This window comes from Mesoplodon bidens, assembly GCF_964165515.1.
Source record: "Mesoplodon bidens genome assembly, chromosome: 10".
Classification (NCBI taxonomy): Eukaryota; Metazoa; Chordata; class Mammalia; order Artiodactyla; family Ziphiidae; genus Mesoplodon; species Mesoplodon bidens.
The window spans coordinates 85,283,240-85,296,094 of NC_138172.1; the positions used below are offsets into that span (position 1 = coordinate 85,283,240).

Genomic DNA, 12,855 nt, shown 5'->3' on the forward strand with positions numbered 1-12,855 from the left:
AGGGAACTCTACTCAATACTCTGTAATGGCCCATATGGGAAAAGAATCTAAAAAAAGAGTGGATATATGTATATGTACAACTGATTCACTTTGCTGTACACCTGAAACTAACACAGCATTGTAAATCAACTAGACTCCAATAAAAATTAAATTTAAAAAAAAAGAAAAAGCACAGACATGTCTCAGATTGGCCTGGACCAGAGACCTAGGGGGAAGGAAGCAGCTAGGAAGTCAGGTGCTTTAATCCAGGCATGAAGGATGAGAGCTGGGACCAGAGTAGAGGATGGGGGTATTCTCTTTGCCTGCCACATTCTCAGATTTTAATTTATTGTTTTACAGTAGTTCAAGTTCCATGCTCTAATTAGGTACATGAGCTTAATATCTCCCACATGTATTAGCTTACATTTTACAAAGCTCAGTATTACCAAATAATACTATATTCAGACAGCTAATCTTTCCCCCTGCCAGGTGTTGGCAGCATCTCTTAATTAGATTTCATGATTGGATTTTGTTAATAGTTTCCTTCCTTGTACAGAACATTAATTACGAGTTTAGATGAGACAAGGTCTGCAGACCTCAACTTTTCTCTTCTGATTGGATGTTCTGCCTTGACTTGTTGATTGTTACATTTCAGACAGCTTTCAAGTGTGCCAATCCTTATTTGGGTCAATTTGAATTCATTAGTAGGTTACATCTCTTAAGTAAAGTATTTGATGCTAAACCTCAGAACCAAATCTTTAATGCAGTGTTGCTGTGACTGTGTCCATTGCTCATTAAAAAGCCATTAAAGCAGCAGTAAAGTGATTTCACACTTGGTGTACCACTTAGAGCTCAGATCCTAGAAGCTTTTTTTTTCAGAATGTTGAGTTTCTAAAAGTCAGTATACCCAAAAGTCTCTAAGGAAATGTAGAGTCTTAAAAAAAAAAAAAAAACTGTAGTCCAGTTCCCATATCCATTCATTGGAAAAGTATAAGTCGCCTTTACAATTTAAGAAAGAAAAATGAAATAGATGGGCCAAAATCTCATTAAACTCATCTAGTCTTCAGGGCAAACTCAGATCCTTGGGTGGAAACTCTTTCACTAGATTCCTCAACACTTACCTATCACCCCAGCACATAAAGAACCAGTGAGGGGCTACCTGGAGTTTAATTGATCATGGGCCTTCATGGGACAATTTAGAGCAAAAATGAATACTTAACAGCAGCACACATGAGCAGAAGACCCCCAGGGTTTTAGCAATGAAACAGACACATATAACAGGAGAAACAGGACAGTCTTGGTCAACTGTCATTTCTCAACCTCTAGATACTCAAAAGTTGGCTAAAACCACTCAGATTCCCCTCAGCTACTTCACAGGACTCTAAGCTTCTGGATCCAAGCTCAAAGCCATTAAAGGTGTACATTGCCATTTCTTTCTTCATTTCATAGGTTTTCTTCAGCTCAGGGCATTCTGTTGTAAGAGCTGCCAGCCTGAGGTCTCTTAAATGTAAACCGTAGAGCTGTGAAGAAAAGTGCTCTGGGCAACTAGGGCTGCGGGGCTGATGCGTGATGTGCAGAATCTTTCAGCCCAGTACTGACTTTCTAAGCAGTCTACACTTCTCCTCCCTGCCTTCTCCTGCCCCTTATAATGGGATGTTTGACTGAGGTGACCCCTGGGGGTTTATGCAACCACACTTCACTCTTCTCTTTCTCCCTTACCCAGTTTAATCAGTGTTCCTCTTTTCTCCAGAACAATTTTGTGGAACCCTTTCTTTTTTCTTTCATTAATTTGTGTCCTTTTTGGTGTTTAAGAAGTTGTCAATTCTTAGGAGTATTTAGGGACTTCATGAGGAGAAAAATCTATTTTTCTGGGTAATAAATTCTGTTGTGGCTGTCAGAGCTCCTATATTATCTTATCTTTAAAAATACTAAGGGGGGCTTCCCTGGTGGCACGGTGGTTGAGAGTCCGCCTGCCGATGCAGGGGACACGAACCCGGTCCGGGAAGATCCCACATGCTGCAGAGAGGCTGGGCCCGTGAGCCACGGCCGCTGAGCCTGCGCGTCCAGAGCCTGTGCTCCGCAACGGGAAAGGCCACAACAGTGAGAGGCCCGAGTACTGCCAAAAAAGAAAAAATAAATAAAAATACTAAGGGAATCCTAATCTCCTAACATGGCTTTGTCCTCACCTTGCTCTTCACTTTATTCATAGGCATTTGTATCTCTTCTTGATCCCTCATAGAGCTCAGCCCTCCCTCGTTTGAAAGTTTTCATTTTAATAATTTGACATTTAGACTTTCAGATGTGAATGTTATGGTTTGAATGCAGTTTGAAGATGGATTTGGGTCTGAATTTCCACTCCATCCTTTTCATCTCTGACCTGTAATCCTCAGTTTTTTCATCTACAAAATAGGGGTTTAAAAATACTTATTTCATAAGGTTCATGTGAGAATCATAGATGTTTGAAAAGTGCTTCACACAGGGCCCAGCACAGAAGGAACTCTCAATTATTAGGATTAAAATATTTAATACTAGAACAAACACTGGCTACGTTTCAATGAAAATAAAGTACTGTGTGTACTCTGTTAAGAAGACATCTTTAAAAAAATTTAATTTTAATTCTTTTCACCTACCTCTTTTTTTAATTGAAGTATAGTTGATTTACAATGTTTCAGGTATACAGCAAAGTGATTCAGTTACACATATATGTGTGTGTGTATATATATATTTTTCAGATTCTTTCCCGTTACAGGTTATTACAAGATATTAAATATAGTTCCCTGTGCTATACAGTAGGTCCTTGTTGTTTATCTATTTTATATATAGTAGTGTGTATCTGTTAATCCCAATTCCTAATTTATCCCTCTCCTGGCATTTCCCCTTTGTCCACCTACCTTTTCTTGTCCTGCCTTTGCTGAAGCACTAGAATTGCTGCTTCATTGCAGTCCATCTTATTTTTTAAAAAATCCGGAAAACTTTTCAAGAATCTTTTAATTGGATCTCAAGGTGAAATTGCTGTATTTAAGGGCTGAAGGGAAAATTGAACTCAATTCCTACCTATGGGTCGATACTGTAGGGCAGTGATACACACAGTGGGGATGAAAGGGAGGGACCAGAGGGAATGTTTGCTCCCTTTCCCGTTCTTACCAAATTTCCTCCCAGTTGGAAGACTCCATAAGGTCAGAGGCCATATCTTCCTTGGTAGGTTCTCCCTAAATATTTGTTGAAGGAATGAACCCATATCTTTGTATGAGCTAGTTTACCAGAGCACATTCTAACCTGAGAGAGCAGCATTAAGAAAGTGGGGGTTTAGTGAGGGAGGGGATATTCTCGGTCACTTTGAGACCCTACCTCTCAGCCCAGAAAAACCAGCTCAGGCCCAACTTAAGAAAAGGATCAGAGTGACGTGACTTGCGAATCCACAGGGGCATATACAAGGCTCGCCCTGCTCTGACTGTCCCTTCTCGATTTGCTCTGCTTTGTCTCCATGCCTCCAGCTCTAGCCCTCAGTCCTGTCCCTCCTACCTCCCGTCATCAGCGCGGGGCTCCCATCTCCCGGTCTGTCTCTGTCCCCTGGGCTCAGCACGGCTCCTACCCACTGCCTGGTTGGGATCCTTCTGGGTGACTCTTTGTGATGAAGGACCCCAGTGAGAGACATAAGGAGGGAGCTCAGCACTTCCAGGCTCCCTTTCTGGTTCTGCCCTGGAGGGTCTGGTTTTAAACAAGGAAAGAGAAAAAGGAGAATTTCGGAACATGAAGCACTGCTTGAGGAAAGCTGGGTCTGTGCAAAATGCTGCGATGTGCAATATGCAGGATGCGAGGCACCTCAAGAGGGATGAGAGTCCTGATGGAGCTGGAGGGTCCCAAGGAGCACAGACAAGGGAGGCAGGAGGGTCCCAAGGAGCACAGACAAGGGAGGCAGGAGGGTCCCAAGGGCACATTTTACTCATATTGTTAGGGTTTATTCATAGCTGTTTATGAGGTAATAACTGGAAATTCAGTTCAGACAATTCGCATTAAGTAGCCCACTGTGTGCCAGGCTCCCTGGGAGGGCTGAGAACACAAAGATAAGATGCCACCTTGCCCTTGAGGAATCACAGCCTAGTGGAGTACAAGATCCATAAACAGTGGCAGTGTCATCCTTGACTCCCAGCTGCTTCATCAGGAAATCCTACTGATTCCGTCTTCAGACAGATCTAGTTCTCATCTCTTCTGCTACCTGACCCTGGTCCAAGCTGCCATCCTCTCTCACCTGAATAGAGCAATGGCCTCTTAACAGGTCTTCCTGATTCCCTCCTTGCCCATTTCGGGCTCTTCTCAACACAGCAGCCAGATCATGGCATCCTCTGCTTCAAATCCTCCAGTGGCTCTCCATCTCCCTCCAACTAAAACCCCAAGTTCTCACAATGGCCCCAAAAGCCCAACCTGGTCTGGCCTACATCTCATCCTTGCTTAGTCTGCTCCGCCCACACTGGTCTCTTCCTGTTCCTGGAAATCCCAGGCACACGCCTGACCCAGGGACTCTGCTTGCTGCACCTTTGGTCCTTTCTCATGTTGCATCTTCTTGAAGGGCCTCCCCTGACCACCCTATTGAAAATTACACCTCCCCAAGCTCCCATCCTAGCTGCCCTGCTCGCACTGCCTGGTCTACTTTTCAATTTTTTCCATAACACTATTACCCTCTATCATGCAATGTAATTTATTAGTTACTGTGTTTATTGTTAGTGTCAGTCTCTCCTTTGTCTATTTCACTCACTGCTGAATCCTTGATGACTAGAATAGTGCCTGAGGCATAGCAGATATTTAAGGAATATTTGTGGAATGGATGACTATGATGTTAAGACAGTGAAATACACAAGATACTATAGGGGCACAGAGGAGAGGCACTTGGATCCACTATAGAAGAAGGTTATGGAAGATCTTCTAGGGCAAGATGATGTCTAACTAAATCTTGAAGGATGAGCAAGAACCAGGTGGAGAAAAGTAAGGAAAAAATAGCCAAGCTATGTTAAAAAGTCAGAAAGCAGTGGCTTAGTATTCTAGTTGGAGGTGCAGGGAAGCCCCTCAGAGTCAAAGGTATTCAAAGAAATACTGGAAACATGCTGGAGATTCTAAATGCAAGCATTTCATTGTGTAGGGCCAGTTTTATACATTAATAAAATCAAGATAACAACAGCCAGTGCTAACATTGTTAAATCAATGTTGAAAAAAATGCCCAACGGGAAGAATAATCTCCTTGTTATTCTCTCCCCCAGGCAGTTTCAGTCTAATTTCCTTTTTCAGATTATTCATTATATTAGAGGGTTTCACTGGAACTTAGGTCAAAAGGAAACTAGAGATATCCCTGTAGCTGGGAACCTGCTTCCTGCTTCTCAGGGATTTCCCACATCACTCTTTAGTGCTAAGTACCTGTTTACTCAGGATTTCAAACAGCAGTTTTGCATGCTATTACAACAAGTCAACATAGTAGAAAGCCAGATAATTTCCTTGATTGAGATTCTGGCCTGGGGTGTGACTCTGTCCTTGGCATCAGCTTTGCTCCTGTCCAGGCCATTTACAAGGTATCATGGTCAAGAGCACATTCTTCCTTCCCGGGGCTGATGCCCTTGGCTGGAAGCAGCATTCGGAGTAGTCAGAGTACAGAGTGAGAGCCAGGAAGATGCAGGGTTGAAAGCCAGGAGAGCCCAACTTCCAGTTTAACTGGTGCCTTAGGCTAGGCAACTTAACACTTCCCAGTTAATCTGATTATTAGTCTAGGGATTCAACTTGGTGGTGACTTAGTCACTTACCCTTTCCAAGCCTCAATCATCAGATATACAAAGTAGCAGGAACAATGCCAGTGCTATAAAGGAGTTGTTAGAATTAATACAGTATTCGGAAACATCAATTAAAGGCCTAAATAGATGAACCTAGTGGTACACATTTTAACAGGGATCCATAAAACTCTTCTCAGTGATATGCTTCCGTGGCTGTTCACCAGCAGGTTCAGTAAGATGCGTCTACTCAAGAACTCTTTCTATAATAAGTGTAGCAATTGCACAAGTAATTAAACCTTTACCAGCAATTTCCTTGCTTGTTAATTAAGAAACCTACAGAGTTTGATTGGAATGAAGCACACATCTGGGGATGGGAAGGGGCTCGGGGGGAGATAAATGGTAGAGAAGCCAGAGCCAATTCAATACAGATTGTTGATTAGCACTGGGAGAAAAGCATCAAGTTAGGAACTGAAACAGAATGTGAGGATGAGTTCACCAAAGGCAGCTTCTCCTACTTCACCATTTTCCAGGGAGCTTTGATGCTGAAATAGTCCTGGGGTCATATGATGGCATGAGGGGCAAGTGAAATAATGACAACAAGGACCACAACAGCCACTACAGGAAGAGCAAACATGTACTGAACACATATTATTTCCTTGATGCTCTGCAAAGTGCGTCATATGCATCCACTCACTTGCCCTCGCAGTAACTAGATACCATTAATCTCCACTTTTCAGATGAAGTAAATAAAGTTGAGAGGCTGGACAGTTTCTCAAGGCCATGGCTAAAGATGGCAGAGGTGGGACACACATCTCCCATCTACCTGATTCCCAATTGCTCTAAATCAACTTGCTAAATGAGTAGAATCATCCACTGTACCAGACAATGTTTCTGGGCCCTGAGGAGGCAGCAGAGAAGCTGTCCTCATGGAGATCGCGTTGCTCAGTTACTCACCATGGTGCCAGTATATTCTTCCAGCTTAGCCTCAGAAATGGCCTTTCTGTGGTGGTGGAAGAGGTCTCGGAGGAAGTTCTGTGACATCAAGAGAAGAGCTGCATTTTATCTAGTGAGCAAATAAACCTAAAAATCTCAAGAGGCTGTATTTTAAGAATTGTGGTTCGTTTGTTTTAGGAAGGAACTGAAATGCTTTTAGCAAGCAATAAATCCAACATACAGTTTTAAACCTTCTAAACATGAATCAGTTTTTTTAAGTAACAAATTCATATCCATGTTTCTTGGAAACACAGAAATCAAGCTCATGATACACATATATCAAATTCCCAGTGATGAGCAAACCAACCCTTCACCCAGACACAGCTCCTGGCAACACTTACACAAAGCTCAGCAGCTGATATAAACCCACTGCTGTCAGCATCATATTTGCGCCAAATCTGAAATACACAAAAGCCATTAATCCGTTTACCCTCAAATAATTTGGGGTCAACTTATGCTGCTGTCTACTATGGTTCAGCATCTGATAATAGTACTTAACTGGGTGCGACTAAGACTTGGCATGGAGAATTTTAGGCTTTCTTTGGTGACAGCTATTGTTTGGGCAGAACTCACTAGAAATGACTCACTGCATTCACTTAGAGCCACTTAGGAGGACCACAGTGCACTCACTGAAAGGGAGCTATGGAAAGTTCAAAATGGAAAGATATCAAGGGATGGCCTTCAGTGGGAGGCAATATGGCAAACTAAGAAATCTTCTTTGCACTAAATTCCTAAAAATGCAGAGTACTCTAAAAAACAACTCTTTAAATTCATAGGTCAGCTGGGAAGAAAGTGAGGGGACTTCTAAGAGGTCTGACATGATAGGAAAGCACAAAATGCATGACAGAAACCAAGGTCTATCCCAGGTACATCGACTGATCTCTGATAACTTAGCCTGTAGCTTTATCAGGAAACTGCACACAAGGTAGACAGGAGACAAATCCTGGGGCCACCCAAGGTGGGAAGTCAAACTGAGGCACCTGCATAAGACTAAAACCCCGAACAGCAATAACCTTAATGCAAAGGTGAACTTCCCTAAAATAAATTGCACGGCAGAAAGGGCCCCTAAGGAATCTTGCCTTTGTGGTCTTGGCTCCAGGTAAAGGGAATAAAACATGTCTGATACTTCCCAGTAGCAAGCCAACCCTTTCATTGGTTTAAGGACAGCAATCGTGGGACTTCCCTGGCAGTCCAGTGGTTAAGACTCTGCGCTTCCAATGCAGGTGGCTCGGGTTCGATATGTGGTCAGGGAACTAAGATCCCACATGCTGTGCAGTGTGGCCAAAAAACCCCACAAAAAAACAGCATTCATCCAGCTGAAGATACAGTTATTTAAACTGGAAGACAGAACAGCTGAATATTTTTAAGGAAACATTGAACTGCTTTCTTTAGTAAATGGTGTGATTTTGACCAGCTCTGATTTTTCCACATCCAAGCCTCACAAGTTAACAAGTTCCCTAACTCCCATACAGAATGAAAAAGTAGCATTAAGTATTTTTTTAATTGACAGATGTTTCATTGATGTGGAATGGGTTACCTGAGTCATCAACAGCAGGGACCTTAATTCTAGATCACAACTAGGGTCCTGCCTGAATATCCTGCAGGGATAGTAGGATATGGTGATATTTAGTGAGAAGTGTTCAGAAACATTGCCCCTTTCAGTCCCTGTCACCAACGTTTCTGCCTGAATCTAACCAGGCTTAGAAAATCAACTGGTTAAATGTGATTTATATCCTAACTTTAATGGTGTGACTATACCAGAACTAAGAATGAGAATTTCAAATAACAAAAACATTTTTACCTGCTTTTTTATGCTGTTCTCCAAACATTTTCCATCTAAATTATCTTACAGTTTTACTGCAACTGAGCTATTGGTGGGCCAAAGATCTTTATGTGAGTACTATATATGCCTGTCTTTAAAGAATGAAAGCAAAATAAAGAGGTTTCCAGGCAAACAAAAACAGAATTTATTACCAACAGACTCTTGGTAAAGGATATACTCCAGGAAGGAAGAACACAAAGGAGGAAAATCTAAGATGAAGAAGGAATGATGTACAAACACAATGGGAAACATATGGGCAAATGGAAACATATCTTGTTAGTGTAAAATTTGTGGGATTAAAGAAAACAAGATAGAACTAATATTCTGGACAATAATGGCAAGTGAGCTGATAGTTAAAGTGTCTTAAGGTCCTGTAGTTCAGGGGGAATATAAAGACATTAGGTAGGTTTTCTTAAAATACATAGGAGAGTACATAGGTTATAACAAATTTAATTTTAAAAAAAGGAATTCAAGAATCCAACATGTTTTTTTTAATCGGGTAGAGAAAGCACTTCTTTACGAAGAAACTGACAAACTAGAAGGGAGGGAGGAAAAGTGGAGAAAGTTTTTTTTTTTCTTTTAAAGATGGAAATGGCATTATGGAACCTTTCTTTTTCCCATTTCTCAAGATTATTCAAGCCTACACAGGCATAACAATTTAATGCTTTCTGCTGATTATAAAAGCAAATCATATGTATTTAAGAAATTACTGAAATGAAAAACACTACAATCTTCTGAAATTCCTACCCCAAGATAGTCACTTGTCATTTCTATGTGTTTCCTTTTCATTGTGTTTCTATTATATATGTGACAAAATGAAGGGGAAGTCATATGGCCTACACACTTGGGTAGTCTATTATTTTCATTTAAAATTTTCTGTGAGCATTCTTAAACACAACTAAAATTATTTTGAAAATGCCATTTAAAATAATCTGTAAATAATAGAATAATGATTCTACACAATTGGAAAATACAGAAGTACAGAGAACATAAAGATTATCCAACATCTTACCCCTAAAAAAACCCAATATTTATCTACTGTGTATTTACCCGTTGTCTTACTTACGTGGGTGTTAGGGTAAATAATTTTTAAGCAAAGTTAAGATCATAACGCATATACAATTTTGTTTCTTAACACCATAATGCATTTCCTTCTTGTCATTAGATAGTCTTTGAAAACTTGATTTTCAGTGATGCATAAAGTTCCACCATGGGGTTTTCCTCTCATGAATCTCCAGGGCCTAGAACAGTTTCTGGCATACTGCAGGGGCACATAAGTATTTGTGGAATGAATGAATTGTATGAATGTATCATAATTTACCTAATTTTTCTTTCATTGTTAAGCATTTATGTTATTTTCAGTTTTTATACTAAGTAACAGAAATATTTAATGTACTTCATTGTGTAGAAAACTTGTCTGCATCTCTGATTATATCCTTAACATAGATGCTTGGAGAAGTAGAATTATTGAGTCAAAAGGTAAAGGTTTTTTTTGTTTTTTTTCTTGATTTTTTGCGGTACGTGGGCCTCTCACTGTTGTGGCCTCTCCCGTCGCGGAGCACAGGCTCTGGACGCGCAGGCTCAGCAGCCATGGCTCACGGGCCCAGCCGCTCCGCGGCATGTGGGATCTTCCCAGACCGGGGCACGAACCCGTGTCCCCTGCATCGGCAGGCGGACTCTCAACCACTGCGCCACCAGGGAAGCCCAAAGGGTAAAGATTTTTTAAAATTAACTCTGGATTATGAAATTTTAAAGAATCCTGATTACATTTTTTCAAAATCGCTTTCCATAAAATTATCCCAGTGTGCGTGCCTACCAGGAGAGCATGAGCAGCAGTCTCAGTGCTTGCTTGCCAGTGCTGTATCTTTTTATTGATCCTCTTAAAATCTTTACCACTTTGGAAAAGTTAGTTGTTTCTAATTTGCATTTCTTTGGTTACTGTTATATATCAATTGTCTATTCATATTTCTTCTGTGAATTGTCTATGCAAGTGCTTGCTCCATTTCTCATAACTTCCACTTGGCCAGAAGGTAAATAAAGTAGTGCACAAGGGTGCTAAGTTATTATCTCCTAAGTGGGGACCTGGTAAGTCTTTCAGGAATGAGGCCCTGGGTGCAGGAGCTGTCTTGAATCTGCCACTCTGGCCTTGAAGACACCCTGCTCTGCCTTCCCTGGTCTTTTTTCACCCACAGACAGTAACACCTAGAGGCTGAAAGAGGAGATAAGAGGAGCCATTGATTCTGCCTTTTGTTTTTATTCTGGCACAATGATTGCAAAGAGATGCCTGCTGGCTGGATCAGCCCTCTAATAAGTTATATTTTGACCATACTGTGCCTTCAAAACTAGAATTAGTTGCCAACATTTAAAAATAAGTAGTTTCGGGCTTCCATGGTGGCGCAGTGGTTGAGAGTCCGCCTGCCGATGCAGGGGACACGGGTTCGTGCCCCTGTCCGGGAAGATCCCACATGCTGCGGAGCGGCTGGGCCCGTGAGCCATGGCCGCTGAGCCTGCACGTCCAGAGCCTGTGCTCCGCAATGGGAGAGGCCACAACAGTGAGAGGCCTGCGTACCGCAAAAAAAAAAAAAAGTAGTTTCCCATAGAGTCTAGGTGCCTAGGCTGCATTCTCAGAAAGCAGCAGTTGGATGGAGCTCACAGGACTCTGGGCTCTTGATGGGCATGTGCTATCCAGGCTCCACGGCCCCCACCCTACCCTCCCATTACATGCCTCAGGTACCTGCCAGGCCCCTCATCTAAGCCTTCCTCTAGCCCAGGGTAAGGAGTTTGTCACCTCAGGGGCAGCCCGGGTCACCGGGTCAGCACACTGAGAGAGCACATTGGGGCTTGGGGCCAAAGTCCAGGCTCGACACAAGGGCTTCTTTGCTTGGTCTTATCCTCTGTGGGCAGCTCTCCCTTGGGGACCGGGCAGGAGTGGTGGCAGCCACAGCAGGTGGCTGGAATCCTGGTCTCACCCTCCATAGAGACACAACCAAACGCTTACCCGCATAAACTCCACACTGCTATCCAAGGGGGTTTCCCGGCGAAAGAGCAGAAGAAAGTTTTCATCCTCGGACAAGAACATGCAGGCAAGCTAAAGGAAAAGGGAGAAATAGCAGCTGGTGACACTGGCCAGTGCTACGTGGGTAAAAGGCATCAAGGAACTTGTTAGAGGGCAGAAGGGCTTGGATCTCTCAGGGTGGAGAGCCCAACACATAGTTCTGTGCCCTTGATTGTCATTTTGGATTCATTGATTCTTTCAAGAAGTATTGCACCCTTCTAGGTATGAAACACTATGAGTATCTGTCTTCCATGAGCTTACAATCCAAAATAATAATAATCTTTATTATTATTTAATAATAAATGTGTTAGTGCTTAAAATGTTCCAGACCTCATTCTGAGAGGCTCCAATTTTATATTAACAACTCTATAATTATAGTAGAGAAGAAAAATACCCAATAATTTTTATATGTGCCATGAATTGTTCTAAATGCTTATATATGCTAACTCATTTAATCCTAACAACCTATAGGGTGCATAACACATCATCATTATTATTTATTAGTTAAGGAAACTGGGCTACACAGAGATAAGGAACTTGCCATCATTATGTAGTTAGTAAGTGGTGGAGCCAGGACTTCAACTAAGCTCACACTTTTAACCCCCATGCTGTGCTGGTGAGATGCTGTGTATACAGATCACTTCGGTGCCGTACACAAAATCAGGAATGATTGCTGTCTGGCTTGATTCTTGAGTTGGCTATGGTTTATATTCTTTTATATTATTAGCATCTATATGATACTTTAAAAGTTGGTTCACTTGTGGTAAATTTAACCATCCAGCTGTCTATATGAGCACCAGTTCTACTGATTGACTTCCCTTGCTCCCATGAACAAAGGTAACATGTTCTTCCCCTATGTGATGGTAACACTTGTTTCAGCTCATAGGCATGTTTGGCTGGGTTCTTTGCCAAACCTATGGTATTTCAGTGTATACTGTCTTCTTTCTGAATTGTCCCCCATAAACAATGGCCATTTCTTCTATAACCATAGTTCTCCCAGCATCTTGTTCAGTGCTATAGAGGAAGTCCAGAGCAAATGCTTCTGCTAGGTTGTAGGAATGCTTAGCCCACACTCCCATTCATATTCTCTAGTTGGATGTAGGTCAGCTCAAGGGCACACTGTGTTAATAACAGCTGTCATATATTGGATACCTACTACATGGCAGGCACCGGCAATGTACTTTTCATTTATCATCTCATTAAATTCTCACACCAATCCTTCAGGTAAATATAAGTATTGTCATTTTAATACT

At 41.9% G+C, this 12,855-nt stretch overlaps 2 protein-coding genes across 25 annotated transcripts in view; one reads left to right on the forward strand and one right to left on the reverse strand.

Moving 5' to 3' along the window:
* The window catches only part of SLC17A1 (solute carrier family 17 member 1), a 269,472-nt gene that overhangs the window by 171,608 nt on the left and 85,009 nt on the right, over nucleotides 1–12,855 (forward strand). The window lies entirely within an intron of this gene.
* Nucleotides 1–12,855, reverse strand: part of SCGN (secretagogin, EF-hand calcium binding protein) — a 40,589-nt gene that overhangs the window by 20,615 nt on the left and 7,119 nt on the right. Inside the window, exons 4-6 of the mRNA XM_081245202.1 lie at nucleotides 11,546–11,635; nucleotides 7,067–7,123; nucleotides 6,687–6,764 (exon numbers count right to left, since the gene is read on the reverse strand). Of these exons, the coding sequence (XP_081101328.1) occupies nucleotides 6,687–6,764; nucleotides 7,067–7,123; nucleotides 11,546–11,635 (225 nt within the window). The remainder of the gene's footprint in view (nucleotides 1–6,686; nucleotides 6,765–7,066; nucleotides 7,124–11,545; nucleotides 11,636–12,855) is intronic.